At 30.3% G+C, this 19,992-nt stretch overlaps 1 protein-coding gene across 1 annotated transcript; it reads left to right on the top strand.

The window, feature by feature from the left end:
• Positions 1-12,412: 12,412 nt before the first annotated feature.
• LOC107642050 (uncharacterized) lies at positions 12,413-13,828 on the top strand. The gene has a single exon (XM_016345375.3). It carries the CDS (start codon positions 12,620-12,622, stop codon positions 13,610-13,612), a length of 993 nt encoding a protein of 330 aa, XP_016200861.1. The 5' UTR covers positions 12,413-12,619; the 3' UTR covers positions 13,613-13,828.
• The last annotated feature ends 6,164 nt before the right edge of the window (positions 13,829-19,992 follow it).

Below are 19,992 nucleotides of genomic sequence, written 5' to 3'. Positions count from 1 at the left end.
CATGATTTAGTTGTAGTTCCTTTGGGTCACTAACAATTTATGTCCTTCATGCAAACTTTAACGTTTTGTCAATATAGTTCATTTTCTTTGAATGCTTCCTGACACGCCACTTCTATTCCTCGTGTCCCTAAAACTTCTCATCCCTATGTCATTCCTCTATGACCCTAATGAGTCCACTTACTATTGTTGTTATCCACCATATGTAGTCATTCCTTTCTAAATTTGAACTCTTTGTCTCCTTTAAATTCCACCTCATCAACATATATTGGAACCATTGCTTCAAATTCAAAGCTCTATTCTTCAAAAATCGCATGTACCGGCATGTTTTTTTTTTCTACCCTTGACCCATTCAACAATATTTTTATTGTTCACAACCATTACTAGCTCCTAATCATATACTTCGAGTTCATCTAGTAAGAATTATAATGACAATTGCAAGCCTATCAATATTGTTTTTTCCTCTATCTTTTCAACAACCAACTCACCTATATGGCACCTCAAAATCCCATTTGGATATTTTAAATTACCATCCTTTACATATGTTTTGGATTTTGGTTTAAAAACAACGTAATTTCATTAAATCCGTTTTCTTTCTTTCATAATTTGTTCATTACTTCTATCTTCGTTTCTTTCTATTCTTTTAACCAGACATAAGTACCTTTATTTATTTCCATAATGCTGTCCAATGAACAATTTTAATTATTTTCAAAGATTCTCAAGTTTCTACAATTTCAAATAGTCCGAACAATTGATAAACCATATTTTTATGTCATTTAGTTACACGCAATTTATCCCTCCCTAACATAAGGCTAACCATCAAATCTTAGAAGAAAAATTGTATTGTACAAATAAATGATTTACCATTTCTAACTCACCACTATAGAGTATAGTATACATTGCCTCTCCTTGATTTATGATGTTCCTCCTCAATAGCTTGTCCTTCATGTTTAATCCATTCAAGATCAGGAATAATACAAGAAACTATATTCTTGGAGGCACAAAATCTTTTCACACATTGTCAAAAATATGAGTCATGGTTGGCAAATTGTATATTCTTGCTATTGTTGTGTTGGTGAAAGATTTTACGCTATATGTCATGTCCTCTCCAGGAGCCCACACCAAGCTATCCTTGTAACGCTATATATTTAAAAAAAAATTTAAATTTTATTTATTTATTTATTAGAAATGTCTGGGCTGTATTGAGATCACATTAATTTAAATGAATCTAGGTTCACACTAAATATATTGAATGTATTTATCAAACCTCAACACTAGCAAAAATACAAATGAACCTAAATTTATTGTAATAAACACTTAAACTATTTACCACAACACAATTACAGAAACTAATTTGAAAAACAAAAAAATCACTATTTAATAAAACATAACACAAATCAGAAATTAACCTTCATTTTCAATAAAGAAAAAAATATTATATGAGTAAAATATAAATGAATCAAAATTTATTTTACTAAACACCAAAACTTCTATCATAGTGCATCATATCCTCTTTAGGATCATTCATATCTTGTGCATGATAAAGGCTGGAGTGTAGCTTGACTGAATTATTGATCCACTATCTAAAAACATCAACTGCAAAAGAAGTAAATCATATATTAGCAAATGTACTAACATGCACAAACACATTTTTGCCTAATCAAAAGCAAATTAATGTTACCTCATTTAGAGTTGTCTTTTTTTTTTATGCATTTGTGAACTTTTTTTTTTCATATTTGATCCCAATCTATTCTTGGGACATTCTCTTGTTCTAACACATGGGAACTTTGAAGGTCGTTGACATCATTCAACGTAGCATTTTCATGAGATAATGAACATTTACCTTTACTTTTGCTTGATATTCTTACATCTCAGCCGTGACATATTATTATAACACCACTATTATGTAATAACACACTTGGACTGCAAATGAATCGAAAAATATTATTATAACAACATCATTGTGTAATAATAAATGAACCGAAAATTGTGTATTCTATAAATCCAGAAACTTTTGCATTCTATCCAAATTCATAAACAACATTGATTTAGCAAAGAAGAATGAAATTATATATTATCACTTTATTCAATTATATTAGATTCCATTCCATTCCATTCAATTTGCCTTGAAAGTCATCTCATTATTTGGGACAAATTGTTTATCGACGATAACACACCTAGACTGCAAATGAACAAAAATATTATTATAACAACACCATTGTGTAATAACAAATGAATCGAAAACGGTGCATTCTATAAATTCAAAAACTCCTGCATTCTATTCAAATTCAAATTCATAAACAACACTGATTTTAGCAAAGAAGAATGAAATTATTCATTATTACTTTATTCAATTGCATTAGATTCCATTCTATTCCATTCAATTTTTCTTGAAGGTCATCCCAACTTTTGGGACAAATTGTTTATCGACAACACACCTGGACTGCAAATAAATCAAATATTATTATAACAACGCCATTGTGTAATAACAAATAAACCAAAAATTGTGCATTTTATAGATTCAGAAACTCCTGCATTCTATCTAAATTCAAATTCATAAACAACACTAATTTTAGCAAAGAAGAATGAAATTATTCATTATCACTTTATTCAATTGCATTTGATTCCATTCCATTCAATTCAAAATTCTTGAAGAATGAAACTAGATAAAATTAAGAACGATTCAAATCTCGTCCACTTGATTCGATTTAGAAGAATAATCCAAATTACTCTCATTCAACTGATTTGAACTTGAAATATTCATTGTTTTGGAACACGCAAAACCTAAACGATTTTAATTACACTATTCGATTAAAAAAAACAAATGCAGATAGAAAATTTGAAAAGAATGAGAATAAAATTCGAGGAGAACATAAGGAAATCAAAGAAGAAAACAAAAATCCAAAGAGAAAGAAATAATAATCAGACAAAAACATAGAGGAAAAAAAAAGGTTCACATTGAAGAGAAATGAACAAAAAGAGATTTACATTAAAGTCTGTTATAAATATAGCATGATTCTAAATCACTTGATTAGACTTAATTGATAAAATCACTTAGATACAAAGCATTTCTATTTAAACTTTTAATCCTTAATGTTTAAACAAATTAATAAATTAAGCATTAAACCAACACAACTTAATACAAAATGCAATAATTCTTTTAAATTATTAGGACAATTTACTCATTTAAATTGTTTAGAGAAATACGTTACCAGATTACAACTTTTTAAATATCTAAACGCAAATGCAATTTTTGCAATTATATATAAACCGCACCACCCTCCCACGAATTAGGTTGTACGTAAACCGCTACACCCTTCGCAGTTTACGTTGAATGGTGTGTATACAAAAACCGCTACACCCTGTAGCGGTTCATAAAAAAATCGGTGCATGAAAAAACTGCGGCACCCTCTAGCGGTTTCTTCAAAAATGACATGAGTATAAAATTCGCTCGAGGCAATAGCGAATTATTTATTTGGAGAATTTTTAAAGTTTGGTAAAAAAAGAAAGCAATGAAAAGATAAAAAAAAAGAAGTTAGAGAGAGTTTGAGTTTCTTAGAGCAAAAAGACAAATCAAGATGTTTAATATTTCAATTCAATTAGGATTTTCGAAACTCTAAGATTAATTTTATGAAATTTGTTTCAACTCCAAATTTTAAATCATCAAAAAAGAAGAACTAATTTATTGTTTTTTTAGATATTTATTTCATTTTGTACGGGACTTTTATTTACATATGTATAAGGCTTTTTAAATTTTACATAGAATATTTAGTTTCTTGTGTTTAATTTTATATTGCAACTTGTGTAGTCCCTTTCTTACAGCCAAAACTCTTCAGGTTGAATATATAGCCTTTTATCTATGAAATGTTGAATTTAGTTATATAAATTGTTGCTTATTTATAGTTTATGAGCTCTATTTAAGAAAGGATAAAAAGACTATTTTAATTAATTTAAAAAACTAGGGAAATCATTTTGTGTTAACGTATTAATTTGGTGATCGAAGAAAAGACTATATATTTGATTTATACCAATTTTTTTATAAATCGCTACATGGTGCACAGTTTCTACATGTACACCATTTAACGTAAATCACGACAAGGTGGAGTGATTTGCGTGTAATATAATTCTTGGGAGGGTGTCCCGGTTTATATATAATTGTGAAAGTTATATTTTTTTTTTAACTAAAGATAAAGAGATTCGAACTCGTGACCTCTTATATGAGTATGAGAATATTATGCTATTTGAGTTATAACTGATTATGTGAGTATTGCGAAAGTTGTATTTACGTGTGAATATTTAAAAGAATTTTGTTAGGTAGATAATGATTTTTGTAAACAATATGAACAATGGATTCTAGAATTGACCTAATAAAATAAAAAAATATACTCCATCTCTAAGTTATCTCCTAAACCTTAACATTAGAATAACCATCTGCACACCTAGTGAATTGAACATCCAGTCATTATTAACTGTATATGAGTAAATCAAATAAAAAAATAATCATCCAATTAAAATAATTAACATAATTATCTGTATACCTATTAAATTGAACATTCAATATATTTATTATTTACATTGTTTAGAATTTTTATTATCTATCTATATTTTTTCTATTTAAAAAATTATAATCTGATAACATATTTTTTCAAATAATTTAAATGAGTAAATTTGCCCAAATTATTACTCTATCCTTTAAGTATCCCGGTTCTAGAGGGCTAGAAAATGGGCAGCGGTTGGTGTGCATATATTAATATTTAATAGTAATAAAATAACAACGAACCCCGTCTCCCTGAAAATATCATTTTGTCCCTTATCTAATGACCATCACTATCAGGAAAATTCCAAATAGTCTTTTACTTTTTGTTACATAATTGACTTATTAACATGCGGTAAAAGTCCATCGTACTACCTCATCAGTCATCACAGAAAATTGAAAATTGAAAATTGTAGTATTAATTAATGTAGTATCCATTATAGTACATAATATAATTTAATTGGTTTAATTTGACACGTGCAACCTCAACTTTGGACGCATTCATCAATTATTTGGTTTCTTCACAAGCAAGGTTTTGATTTCTTTTTTTTTTTTACTTGCAGTACCCACTACTGTTTATCATATTCGTCTATAACATGCATGATTTCCTTCTAGAAAATGTCTACGTACATTACATATGATCGCAGTGTAAAGTATTATGTTATAGTATCTAATTACTATTTTATTCGATATTCATTCTAGAATGAATCAAAGAGGACTTGAACTACATTCATATACGAATCTGTTTGGGAAATTAATGGTGGCTGCTGCCTGCTTGTGGAAAACTTTATTCTTCATCATTGCATATTTGCTTTACCCAAGGTCAACGTTGAATGTGAAAGATTAAAGAGAATCTTTACATACACAATAACAATATAATAATTAATAATCTAATTGTTAAATGCAAATTACATTAAATAAATGAAGAGTTTTTTAGTAACCAAAATAATAATAAAAAATTGATTCACAAATTGAAGGTTGGCATGTAAAATAATTAAATATAATAAAAATTATTTTAAGAATATATTTTTGTGAATTATATTAAAAATGAAAAAAGTTAAGTTATAAAAAAAATATAAATATATGAAAGAAAAATAAATAAATAAAAAAAGTTGTGAAGTTAATAAAAATAAATTTTTTTATTTAAATAAATTAAATAAATGTTTTATTTATTGAAATAAATAATTATAAAAATTATTACAAAAATATGTCTCTTAATTTTATCTCGTTTACAGTGTAAATAAGATACATTTATAATGATTTCGTTTATCGTATAAATGAGTATTTGTAAATATAAAAATATAATTTTTAAAAATAATAAAAAAATTAATAATTTAAATTAGACCAAACTCTTAAAATGGACGATTTCAAATAATAAGAAAAATAAACAATTTCAAATAATAGAAAAGATGGACAGTTTTAAAATAACAAAAAATATAAACGGTTTTAACTAACTAATTAATGGGCGACTGGATGCATGTAATTTGAAATTGCCTATTTAAAATCAACACATTATTTTCTTAAAAACCAACCCGCGTATGTTATTTGTTATTTTGAAACTGTCCCTATTATTTGAAACCACCTATTTTTTTCTATTATTTGAAAGGTTTCATTTTTAAGAGTTTGGTCTAATTTAAATTAGGGGTAAGTATGGTTTTGGTCCCTAACGTTTTGGTCCAAAATCGAAATCGTCCCTCTTGTAATTTTCGAATTAAAATCGTCATTAACGTTTTTTTTGTATTAAAATCGTCATTTTTAATAAAATTTTTAATTTAATTCCTAAACTATCCCTATTTTAATAAAAAAATAAAATTTAAAAAAAATTAAAAAAAAAACGTTTTGGGGGAGGGGGGCAAAGAAAACGCGTTGGGGGTGGGGGGAGAAAAGAAACGCGTTGGGGGTGGAGGGAAGAAAGGAAACGCCGCCGCCACCATCGCCGGTCCGCCCACGAACCGCCGCCGAAACCACGACCAGAGGAAGACGTCGCCGTTCATGCATACTCTTGCCACCGCGTTGGGGTGGGGGAAAGGAACCACCCAGCCGCCGCCACCATTCACCCTCTACATCTGCTTCTTTGTGCTTGAATTTGTTGATTTGGCTTTGTGTTGGATTTGTTGATTTGTTGGCTTTGTTGATTTGTTGCTTCTTTGTGCTTTCTGTTTCTGCTTCTTTCTGTTTCTATTTGTGGGGGTGCTGGGAAGGGAAGACAGGGAAGGGGGGGTGACGCGGGGGTGGGGGTGCTGGGAAGGGAAGACGGGGAGGGGGGCGGGGTGGGGGTGGGGGTGCGGGAAAGGGAAGACGGGGAGGGGGAGGGGGAGGGGGACAGCGGCGGCATTGGTGCTGGTGGTGCTGTTTATGGAGGTTGTGGCAGTGGTGTTGGTGTTGGTGTTGGTAGTGGTGGTGGTGGAGGAAGTAATTATGTTGGTAGTGGTGAGAGTATTTTTGTCCAAAAAAAAATAAAAAGGACGATTTTAATACGAAAAAAACCGTTAAGGACGATTTTAAATCCAAAATTATAAGAGAGACGATTTTGAGCACAAACTTTAGGGACCAAAATCGTATTTACCCCTTTAAATTATTAATATTTTTTATTATCTTTAAAAATTATAATTTTATTTTACAAATACACATATTTCGTTTACATTGTAAATGAAATAATTATGAATATATCTTGTTTACACTGTAAACGAGATAAATGTATTTTTTAAAATTTTATATATCTCATTTATATTGTAAACAGAATATATTCATAATTATCTGATTTACAATGTAAACAAGATAAGATTGAGAGACATATTTTTATAATAATTTTTATAATTATTTATTTCAATAAATAAAATATTTATTTAATTTATTTAAATAAAAAATCTCATTTTTATTAACTTCACAGTTTTTTAACTCCTTTTTTTTCCTTCGGTATATTTTTTTTATCCTTTATAACTTAGCTTTTTCTATTTTTAATGTAATTCACAACCACGTACTCCTAAAATGATTTTTATTATAATCAATTATTTTACATGTCAATTTTCAATTTTGTAAATTAATTTTTAGTCACCTTTAAATACTATTGTCTTAGTTAGCAGAGAACTCACCTAAATAAATATGCTAGGATTCAATTTAAATTTTTGATATGATATTATTATATCAAAAGTTCAAAACAGTTATTATTTTCTTTCTTTACAAGGATTATTGAAGCAAATTTTCTAGAAGTCACGTGGCTGCTAACTTTCAAATTAGTCTTCAAGTTGGTATTCACAATATAATGTTAACTATACTTATATATTATATCTAATTACGTATGTTTATATATTACGCAATTGAGATAAAAATACCTTATAAACTCTAGAAATTAAATCAATTATTACGTATGTTTATACATTTATATATGTTTTACATGTTTTTTAAATAGAGAAATGAACTATTAAAATTAAAAAACGATAATAATATGATGCACCTAATATAGTACATAGATGTGACGCCAGTATTGGCAGAAAAAGAAGTTGCCGCCACTTGAGAACAAGAATGGGGAATTAACATTAATGTGGCATGAAAGGGTGGAAATTATTAGCGGGATGTGGAGAATCATAACAACCATCTTCCAGAAGAGTTAGGGCTGGAAATGGTGTGGGGTGTATTGTGTTTGGCAACATTTAACTATTGGGTTTGTTTAATGGGTTTGGGGTTTAGATATTTTTAGTGGACTACTTAATTAAACAGAGCAAACCCGGCACAATATAAAGAAAAAAAGAGCTTATCAATCCCGCAACATTACCAACAACATTTCTACTAATTTCTGCCAACTCTTATTTATAATTGTATTCAATGAAAGTGTCTTTTTTAAATGTGTCTAATAAAAATATTTTTTTTATGATTGTGTTTAATAAAAGTATTTTTATAGATATATTTTTTTGAATGTGTCTCTTTATATATGTGTTTAAAATATAATAATTAATTATTATTAGTAATAAGTTGGCAGATAATATGTTAATACCCTATACTTTTCCATTTAATATATATGCAGTATTTTTAGAACAATATACTGTTATAATTATGTCTTATTTTATGGTAACCTATAAAACTATGAATTTGGAATTAGTTTTATATTTTTTTTAAAACTTATGAATTCTATTTGTGTATAAGTGTTATGCTAAATTTTTTTTAAAATGAGAAAGTATGATTGTGACTTGTGAGGGAATAGACCATGTTAGAATCGGACAAGAAGAAGCTTGAGCTCAAATTTTAAAATGTATAGAGTCAATAAACAATATAATGCAGCATATCTGGTTTGAGCTTTAATATTGTTGCACAACATGGCTATAAATGAACAAAATTTGATGCAGCTTATTGATAATCAAAAATAATAAAAATTCCGGAAATCCCTCAACTCCAGAGAATGGAAGAGGACAAAATATATATATTTTTTTATTTAAGAAGGTTAAGCGTAATGTAATACAATGAAGCATTATTGCGTGATAATCTAGTATATGTAATTATGTATATGCCAGGAAATGGGCTATTATTAATTATTAAAATATAACAGACAGAAAATTATTAATAAATTATTTGAAGGCATGCACAATATATTTATTCTAATATTTTCTTAATTAATCCACGTAAACATTCAAGAACGGACAATAAATTAATAACGATATCATACAGGAGGAGAAGTAAGGATTTAGTAAAAGATGTTGTTTGCAATTTTAATACACATAAAACTTTAATAAATTACATTAAACTTACATTTTATATTCAGACAGTTTACCTTCAATATTTTTTAAAAATACTTGTTAACAACATAAAAAAAAATAAAATAAAAATTTAGTGCAGTATATTTAAAGGTGCCCCATGGATCGAACAACCTCTAATGTCTTGTAGTGGCCAAATAATAATAATAATAATAACCTAGAAACGGCATAACCATCTATGATCCATATGGTATGCAATTTGCTACTGCTAGTAGTTTTGCATTTGTGTGTGACACACGTATGTAATGTAAGAGGACACCTATAATTTAATATCCCACCGCTATTGATTGGGACCTCCATTTGGCCCCCAAAATAGTGGTGTCATTTATTTCACACACCTTACCTGTCCCTAAATCACCACACGCGCACGCAAACACATATTGTAAAACGTAATTTTCGTAATCATGCACTTTAAGTGGAATCAATACTAACAAAGTTGGAAAATTCCAGATGATTGCAATTAGCTCCCTCTCTGGTACGGTTTGGAATTATGTTCACATCAGAAAATGTTAAAACAAAGTGCCATTTATTATTCTAACCCGTACATACATTATTTATACGGTTTTGCTAACAATGGTTGATGGTTTATTGGTTGTTAGTTAAACCCAATTTATGTTTATAATATAGCTATATTTTCTTTGAAGTCTTAATCACATAGGGTGTGTTTGGCAAACACGTTAGAGAGGAGAGAAGTCCGTTTGAACTTCTTGAAAGTTTCACTTTGATGTTTAGTAATTTTTATGTTTCTGAACGCAGAATTGATTCTGCCTCTGAACCCACGTTTAGAAAAAGCTAAAATTTGTAATTTCTGCGTTTCACATTTCACGTTTCACTTTTAGAAGAAGCTAAAATATTTCTTTTTTACTAACCCTACACTTCATTTTCTTCTATAAGAATGATACCAATAACTATTATTTTCACAGTCATTTTTTGTAGTTCTTCCTACTTCTTTATAGTTTTTTAGTTTCATTTTTTTCATCAAAATGGTTCAGATTTATTTCAGTTACTAACAAATTGAATATTTTAATTTTTTATTATTTTTAGTACTCATTTTCATATTTTAATTTTTATGATTTTTATTGTATTTTTTATTTATATTTTTTAATTATATTTTTATTTATATGATAAATATTTTTATATTATTTGTGTAAGTCTTCTGAATTCTCATGTTATGTTTTTATATGGATTTTTTATCATTTACTATATTATTTTTTTTATATGTATATTTTTTATGAAATCTTTTTTTTTGACTTTGTTTGTATGATTTTTTATTTATTTTATTGTATTTCTTTTATTCATATAACAAATATTGTTGACTTTTTTTTATTTTTTATAGTGTTCTAATTTTTCAGGTATTTTATTAATTTTTATTATTTTTTTCATATGAATTCTTTTTTTTCTATCCTTTACCGCATTATATTTATGTTGTGTATGAATTTTTTTTTATTTTTATTTGATTTTATTCGTATGAATTTTATTTACGTTTTATGGTATTTTTTTGTTCATATGATATATGTTGTTGGTTTTATAGAATTTTTATTATTTCTTATCTGTATGATTTTTTTCTATTCTTTGATGTACTCTATTTTTGTTTTGTATTAATTTTTTTATTTTTTATTCTGACTTTATAAAATTTGTAATTGTAATTATTATATACTACGTTTATTATCAAAATTTTGACTAATATAAATTATGATCCTATAAAAAAAGGACAAAAAAATAAAAATTAATTATAAATAACAATACAGTCATAAATAATAAAAATTTATAGTCTAAAATAATACTAAATTAAAGAACACTGACGATACTAAAAAAAATTATAGAATATTTTCTTTTTGTGTGACATTATAAAATTTATAGTACTCTCTCTTATATTTTTATTTTTTATTGTATTTATTTTATTTATATGATAAATATTTTTATATTATTTTTTATAGTATTCTGATTTTGCAGGTATATAAAATTGATGTCTCTTTTAGTAATTTTTCATCTAAAAGTGATTTTGAGTAGTATAATCCAAACAACATTTATTTTACTATAATCAATTTTGATATAAAGATTACCAAATATAAATCACGTTAACCCAAACTAACTTATCATCAAAATCAATTTTACAAAATCAATTTTATGCAAACTCCAATTTGCAAACTGTAATCCAAACACACACATAACAAAGTAGCAAACTGACTTATATAGAAGTTACGTTCAAATTAGTTGTCTTGTTGAAACCATATGTAAAGCTAAAGTTTCAAACTTTAATTTTTTTACATCACGATTATTATAAATAATTTTTTTTTATAAAAGTTGTTTTTCTTTTCTCTCATATTAAATATGAATGTTTTTTTAAAAACTCAAATCACTTGGCATCAAAATGCATCAATTTATTAGTGTATCTAATGTAATTAATGTACATAGAGATTGCCTGTAACATAATGTGTAATTATTATCAGAATACATTTTATGCTAAAAATCAATAACACTTATATAAAATATATAGTAAAAATAAAAAGTTAATTATTTTTTATATATAGCATTTTTTATAAATTAAAATATTTTTTGTGAGAATAATAAAAAGAATAATAAAATTTGATATTTATGACATATCAATATATTAGAATAAATATTAAAAAAAAGTATTATTTACACACCAAAAATTAATACTAAATCAATCATTATATAATTATGTATAAATATATGTAATTTAATTTATTTTTAATATATATATATTTTATATTAATAATTAATTTTAGTATATATTTAATATAATTGTAAAAAATATATTCTAAATTATAAAATTTTTTTTTAATAATTATGAGATGAGATATTTAAAAAAATAATGATTTCTTAAACAGGAGCGTATTTATTGTGGAATGGATTTTTTCAATTGTTAAAAAAATTAAAAGTGTAAAGCGTAGTCTCTAGTCTTTTACTACTTTCTCTCATATTTGTTGTTGATCCTATTTATAAAATTAATGATGAAAAATTACACTTTACCTCCTCAATTATTAAAAAAAATTAAGAGGATTCTTTTAAAAAATTTTTGTTTTAATAATTATGAGATGAGATATTTAAAAAAAATAATGATTTCTTAAAAAGAGAGCGCATCCATTTCCCATCCATTGTTGTAGCTACAAACTACAATATTTTAGTGCTGTGTCTTTAGTCTTTAGTCTTTACCTTCTATCTGAAGTTCTTGATCTTCCTCTTCCTCCAATATAAATATGCACCAACTGATTCCTCATTCCTTAGGAAACCCCACAGCGAAAAGGAACACAATTAATTCTCTTTTATCTTGTATTAAAATTTAAGAGAAAAACCGAGAGAAACTGAGGAATTTATAGAAATGCGGAAACAAGAAGAAGAAATCGAGGAGTACTCTCTTGTGTGCCCAAGCTTCAGCACTTACTCTTCTCACAAACTCGCACACATAGCTGATCAAGTTACACGAGAGCACTACTCTCCTCCTCAAAACGACACCGATCTTTTCCCAAACGACAACCACCAAGACCATCTCCAAAACGACGACACCAATTTCGAGTTCATAGCGTTTCGAAAGGCCGCTGACGGCGTTTTCTTTGATCGCTTCAACGGTCCTGTTTTCCCGGTCTTCAACCAAGATCTCGCTGGAACTCCGCCGGAATGCGGCGGAGGAGCTAACGGCGACGAAGACGGCGAAGGTGATAGGAATTCTGGCGCGGAAGATATTCGATTTTCGATGGAGGAGTTGTTGATAGGCGAAGAGGCGGAGAATCGCCGGAGCAACCGCGATCCTCCGTCGTCGTTGTCTTCGTCGGAGGTGGACGACGATCTGGACGGAATTCCACCGGGAACGTACTGCGTGTGGACTCCGAATCCGGTACAGGCATCGCCGAGCAGATGCAAGAAGAGCAATTCGACAGGATCTTCGTCGTCGTCGTCGTCGCCGGCTAAGAGGTGGAAGATTCTAGATTTTCTCCGGCGGAGCAAAAGCGACGGAAAGAACACATTGGTTTTCTTGACGCCGTCGGCATCGCCGTCATTCTCTTCGTCAGGGTTTGGTTCGTCCAAGAAGGAGCAAAAGGAGAAGAAAGAAAAGAAGAAGAAAGTAGAGAAGAAAGAAGCCAATGTGAAACCGAAAGAGGAGTGCAGCGGTGGAAGTCGCAACAATGAGAGCGGCGGCGGCGGAGTCGCCGGGAAAAGGTCGCCGGCGGCAGTGTCGGCACATGAGGCGTTGTATGTGAGGAACAGAGAGATGAGGAGAGTGGATAAGAGGAGGTCATATTTGCCGTACAGGCAAGACTTGGTTGGGTTCTGTGCTACTCTCAACGGCATGGGAAGGACCTTCCCTTCATTTTGAGTGTTGTTCCATTTTTTTTCCTTTTTTTATAATGGGATTAATATTATTAAACATTATAATCCCAATTATTTGAAAAAGTTTGGACAAGACCTGATTTATCAGTAAATTTAAAGAAATTAAGTGTACAAAATTTTATCTCTCTCTCTTGTATATTTTGATGGTCGTTAACGAGGAATTTAAAAAATTTAAATAATGAGGACAAAAATAGTTTAAAAAGTGTTCTGTCTATTGGCTATAATTCCATTTAGGTAAAATTATAAATTGAAATTTAATTAAAACTAAATATACACGTGCTATACCAGGACGAGTACGTAGAGAGTACGTGTTTTACTCTCCTAACGGACTTATCCCATAAAATCAAGTAACTACGTGCCAACTCAAATGTAGTCATAATTTAGGGTTTTATTATGGTTTAGGTGATTCTAGAATTTTAGATTTTTTAAGGTTTCTTAGTTTAATTTTTCTCTAGTTTTATGTTTTAATATTATTCTAGTGTAGTTTTCTTTAAATTTTCTTATTCTACTATTTTAATTTGCCTAGTTTCTCTTGTTAATTTCTCTATTTTGTTACTTTTTAGTTTATAAATAATTGTTGAATTCTAATTTTTCTTTAATGCAATTTGATGTTTTCATATTTATTGATGCTTAAGTGAGTTGATACTATTACTTTCTTGTTTTGATTAGTTGTAGATTTTATTAATTCATGCAATTTATGATACTTTGTTTATATGCCTTCCAAGTGTTTGATGAAATGTCGTCTTTAATTATAGAGTAGATTTTTCTTTTTGACTTGGGATTGAGAACTTAGGTGACCTCGAGTCATTGATTGGTGATTTATGATGTTAGTTGATTTTGTTTCCACTAACGTTATCCTTTCACTAAGTCTAATTAGTGAGTTGGTTAGAATTTGTTGATTAAGATCAATTATGCCTATTTGACTTTTTCCTGATGTTTAGGGGTTGACTAAGTGAGATTAACTCTTCATAATCACCATGTTTGTGGTCAATGACAAGGATAGTGATCTTTGACTCTCAACCCTTGTCAAGATCCTTTTAGCATTTGAATTTCCGTTCTTTTACTAGTTAATTGATTTATTACTTTTAGTTTAATTTCTTTTGTCGTTTAAATATTGCTTTGCTTCTTTTAATTTCGTGTAATTTAAATTTCCGTTTATTGCTACCAAACCCCATTTTCCATAAAACAATAAATTAACATCTGCCAACAATAAATGAACAACAGACACTTTTAGCAATTCACTAATAAGGAAACATGAAACACTTTCAGCCATTCAAACCTACATCCCTAAATTCACTCAACTAGAGTCAATAATCAGACACATTCAGCAATTCAATAATCAGAAAACATGAAACACTTTCAACCATTCAAACCTACAACCCTAAATTCATTAAACTAGAATCAATAATCATATACTTTTTGCAATTCAATAATCAGGAAACATGAAACACTTTCAGCCATTCAAACTTACAGCCATAAATCCACTAAATTAGAATCAATAATTTGACACTTTCAGTAATTCAATAATAAGAAAATATAGAAGACTTAAAATGATACTTACCTCGTGTCACCGTCAGGTCAAATCGTTAACCGTATGATGGGAGGTGGTAGAAAGGCATAAGCTGCCTTATTTCCATGAGAGGACTCCAGGGCCGCGGCTTCCATCACTGTAGGCAGCATCGCTGTGGCAGCGGGCTGCTGAGTGGTTAGAGGCGGCATCGTCGCCGTAGACTGAGAGACGTAGTTGGGGTTAGGGGCCATGATGAACGGCTGGTTTGCTGAACCCGCAACATGTGACGTCACGGGAGTAGTCAGAGTAGAGAGAGAGGATCCAGAATTTCCAGGGGTATCGAAAGAAACCCTCCTTCTACCACGACCACGACTACGACCACGACCAACAACCTGATCTGCAACACCTCTACCATCGTCATGTCTGCAAAGAGCAAAACCAGTCAGAACACAGTGAATCAACAAAATTCAGACAATTTCAAACAACTCCAACAATAATATTTAGCAATTCAGTTCAATAATTGAAACACTTTTCAAAGTTTAAATTCCACTCAATTGGTGTGCCTAAGATGATTTCAAAATATTTGCGAGTTAAAAATAAGAAAATAATAAACAAGAAGCTCAATAATGTACATAACACATATACTCAAAATAATATTTCTTCCTAAAATGTTACATTTTCAAAATAAGAAAAATTTCATTGGATAATTGGAATAATGTCAATTTTTTCTTTACATTATGAATTCATATAAAACCAGTTCAACAATCAACAAAACCTCAGCATATTCATAATCATCAAAACCAATGCATATTCGTATTTATAAACAAATTCATAAACCAATTCAATATTTCAACCACTGCCGTCTGCCATATTCTAATCAGCATCATAAACCAATCAACAATAAAATTAACAGCAATAACATCAATGAATCAACTACTTAAAATTAATATAGCATATAAAATATTAGAATAACTTAAAAAAAAATTAAAATGGTTACCTGTTATTGCAAGGCAGAGGAGAGGCAGAGGCAGGTTCAGCGACATGCGAGCAAGAAGCAAAGTCGAGTGGAGACGTAAGGAGAGAGAGAGAGGCGAAGCTCGGCAGTGGCAGTCGTAGGTTTGTAGTGCGGCACGAAGATTTCGAGAAGAGAGAAGGTGAACGATGAAGTGGCAAGGAGGGAAGAGGGAGAAGAAGAAGAAGAGAGGGGTGTCGGCAGTGGGTGGGTTGACGACGACGGAAAGGGGGCTGTGATGGTGGTGGCGTCGGCGATGGCAGATGGTGGTGTTAGGGAGAGGGGAGGAAATAGTGGTTGAGTGAGAGAGAGAGTGAATCTCGAATGAGGGGAAAGAGGGTTCGCGATTTGAATTTACGCCTTGTTACCATCGGATTTCTCTTACAGTAAACTATTGCGGGTCACCAAAACGTAGCGTTTCATTAATTAGGTCTACCGTCAAATTTTTTCGACGGTAAAGGATGCGCCAATTTAATTTTTTTCCCTCCAAATATTATTGGCGGATTTGCCGTCGGAACAAAATCTACTGGTAATTACTTAACCTTCCAAATTCAACGCCGTTACCGCTGGTAAATCTGCCGCTACTCTACAATGCTAAATCGGACGGTAAATCCAACGGTACTCAACGTTTTTCTTGTAGTGATTCCATATGGTTGCACTAGTTTGTGTGGATTCTACAGCCACAAAAATACAAAAATAATCCACCCAACCATCCCTAGTAGGGATGTCAACAGGGCAGGGCGGGGGCGGAGAATGCCTCCTTGCTCCCATCCTCGCCCTTAAATTTGTTCGCCGTCCCTGTCACCGTTCCTGCTGTAGGGGAGTATTGCTTCCCATTTCCATTTTTCACAGGGTCCCATTCCCTATGGGAACCCTATTCCCCATCTCTTTGTCTGACTAATTATTAATTTCCATAGGAATAGAGCTGAAAGTATCCATCCTATACAAAGACAGTGACTTCTTTCAAAATGATGCAGTGGGAGATACTACGGCAAGTCAGAGCACAGAGTAGTGGACGAGGTGCAGAATGTGGCAGCAGAGAGGAGAATGGACTCGACGATAGAGTTGTGTAAAGGAACGCCACGATTATAGAGAACGACGCGTTGATGGTCTCTCTCTCTCTCTCTCTCTCTCTCTCTCTCTCTCTCTCTCTCTCTCTCTCTCTCTCTCTCTCTCTCTCTCTCTCTCTCTCTCTCTCTCTCTCTCTATATATATATATATATATATATATATATATATATATCGCATGTGAAATGACTACAAACATATATAAGAAATAAACTATTAAGGACAATTAAGTAAATTTATGAATTTCGGGGATTAGCGAGGACAGGGCGGGGATCCCCGCGCTTGCTTCGGGAGAATTTTGCTCCCCGTCCCATCCCCGCAGGGAAACCTCCCCACAGTCGATCTCCATTTGAGACAGTCCTCGCAAGAATTCCCGCATCTTGGGGAGTTTTGCCACCCCTAATCCCTAGAGCAGCAACAACCTTAAGTTTTCATTCAATATCCCTCAATCTTGCTTTCAAACTTGTAATTTTTCTCCTAATCCTTGTAATTTTAGTATCTTGCTGTGATCCTGCAGACTTCGGGTCTGCCCAAGAAAAAAAAATCACATCCATTCTAAACCGTCGATAACCCAATACCATAACAAGAAAACTCATATCCCCAAACTCTAATTCACAAGAGAAAACACGAACATATCTCATAATAGACGCAACCCCAAAATCATCGACTTGAGTTCTCTTTTGTTGAGGAAGCTTGCAAAACGGGCCTCTCTCCATGTTCACATAAGAACTTGAACGAAATCGAGAAGATCTTGAACTTTGAGACACCATGAGAGCAGCGTTGTTAAATCCTACCTCTTCTTCTCTCATTTTAGTATTCGAAGATGATGTTATTATCTTCTTTCCACAAGCCTTCTTTACTTATTATTATTATTATTATTATTATTATTATTATTATTATTATTATTATTTGCTAAAAAATCAATAAGTTACATTAACAACCACAAGGATATAATTGTTAGAATGATAATTTTAAAATCATATTGGACCTTGAGAACGAATTCGAATGAAAAAAAAAAAGTTGGAGATGAATTCGATTTTCAAGTTAAACCTTAGAAACTAAAATTATATTTAACCTTTAAAATAATAAATTATACCTTCTAATATTTTTCTTTTTTAATATGGTTTTATACCAAGTAAACAAAATCTAACGAAAACTTTAAGAGTATGAAGTGCCAATAATTTAAGGTGCCAACTTCTATACATAGTAAAACTATACAGAAAATACAGCAAAATTAATAATAAGTAATGTTATGTGAGTCTCATTATTTTTTTAAATAAAATATTATTTTATCATCAAATATACCATCATGCTATATATTTCCTTTTCTTTTTTTTACAAAAGAATTCAACATAACAAGGTGAAACAACTAAAAATATATAAAGAACCAAACAAACAAAGAAACAAATGAATGCTCAATCTGCGTAGTATGCTATGTATATATTTTCTAAGTATGTATGTGAGTATTGTCCATATATAGAATACTTTAGATTAAAACTCCAAACATGTGAAAATATTAAAATAATACACTTCATATTTAAATTAAATTAAATTGTTAATATAAACATGTGCTATGCATGCATTATGGATCTGTTAACCGCAAACAATTCATTAATTCAAGTAGTGACATAGACATGCCGAGAAAACAATGTCGACATAATTTCTTCATTGTGTACACTGAATGTTGACATCAAAATCAAATAGCCCTATCATAGTCGTAATTTGTATGTAATATATATAGCATCATATTGGTCATTATTATTGCTCATGAGAAAACCAACCCTAAATTTTATTCTCTCTTCTTTGGATTTTGCTTCCAAGTTCCTAGCAGCTACTGCATTACTATTACTGCCGTTTCCCTTAGTTTCTCACAAAGGAATTTGTTGAAAAATTTGGAGGAGAATCAATAATGTTATTTCTACATTTCATTTTCTATACTCATTCTCTGCACCTTCCTTTTATGTATGATAAAGGAAAAAATATAAATTTTTCTATTATTTTGTCATAAAAGTGAGGTGTAGAGTAAAAATGTAGAAAATGAACGGTATAAATAACATTGATGTTGAGAATGTATATTTGGTCTTTTTATCACAAATATCATAAGTTATGATTACCACAAATTAAAGCCAACTATTGGGTTTGAAAAATTATATATAGGCTTCTCTCCAAGAATTTGGGGTAAGTATGTATATGTTCTTCTTTAGTTCTTTCAATCTCTCTAGAATTTTTTTCTTTATGAACTTTCTCATGGTTATTTATAGGCAAATTCACAGGCATCACTATATAACCCCGTTTTGAGCACCTGTTTTTCTTTAGGTAATGAGTCTGTTATTGGGAACTGTATGCTCACATCTTGATTATAAAGAAAATTTCTCCATTACAACTATATTTTATTTCTTTATTTATTTGATAAGATAAATTGGACAACTCCCAATTATACACATCACAAATTTACACACACTGATTAAAGATTCTTTCCACTGTTTGTAACTTGGAAAAATGGGCCGTGAGCTGCGGATATGGGTCTTGTTTGTGTGGAGGTATTTGATATGTAAGCCCACTAGAATGGTAAAGTTTCATCAGACCTAAAAAAATAAAAGGATGTCATTGTTGACCCAAAAAGTTCAGAAGAGTTAACTGTTTTTAGTTTTTCTTTGTGTTTTAGGCCTCTAACCCTTTTGTTAACAAAAAAAAAAAAGGCTAACTTAACTTAATTGAATGATTAATTTACAAATTGGCTTAAATAAGTGTTTAATATTCGAATTTTATTTTATAC

This window comes from Arachis ipaensis, chromosome B5 (genome assembly GCF_059453495.1).
Source record: "Arachis ipaensis isolate K30076 ecotype BB chromosome B5, ASM5945349v1, whole genome shotgun sequence".
Taxonomy (NCBI): domain Eukaryota; kingdom Viridiplantae; phylum Streptophyta; class Magnoliopsida; order Fabales; family Fabaceae; genus Arachis; species Arachis ipaensis.
This window is presented reverse-complemented; position numbering and strand designations above follow the sequence as displayed.

What these genes read in the sequence shown, in the direction of transcription:
- LOC107642050 (XM_016345375.3), top strand. Translation starts at nt 12,620, where the DNA reads ATGCGGAAACAAGAAGAAGAAATCGAGGAGTACTCTCTTGTGTGCCCA.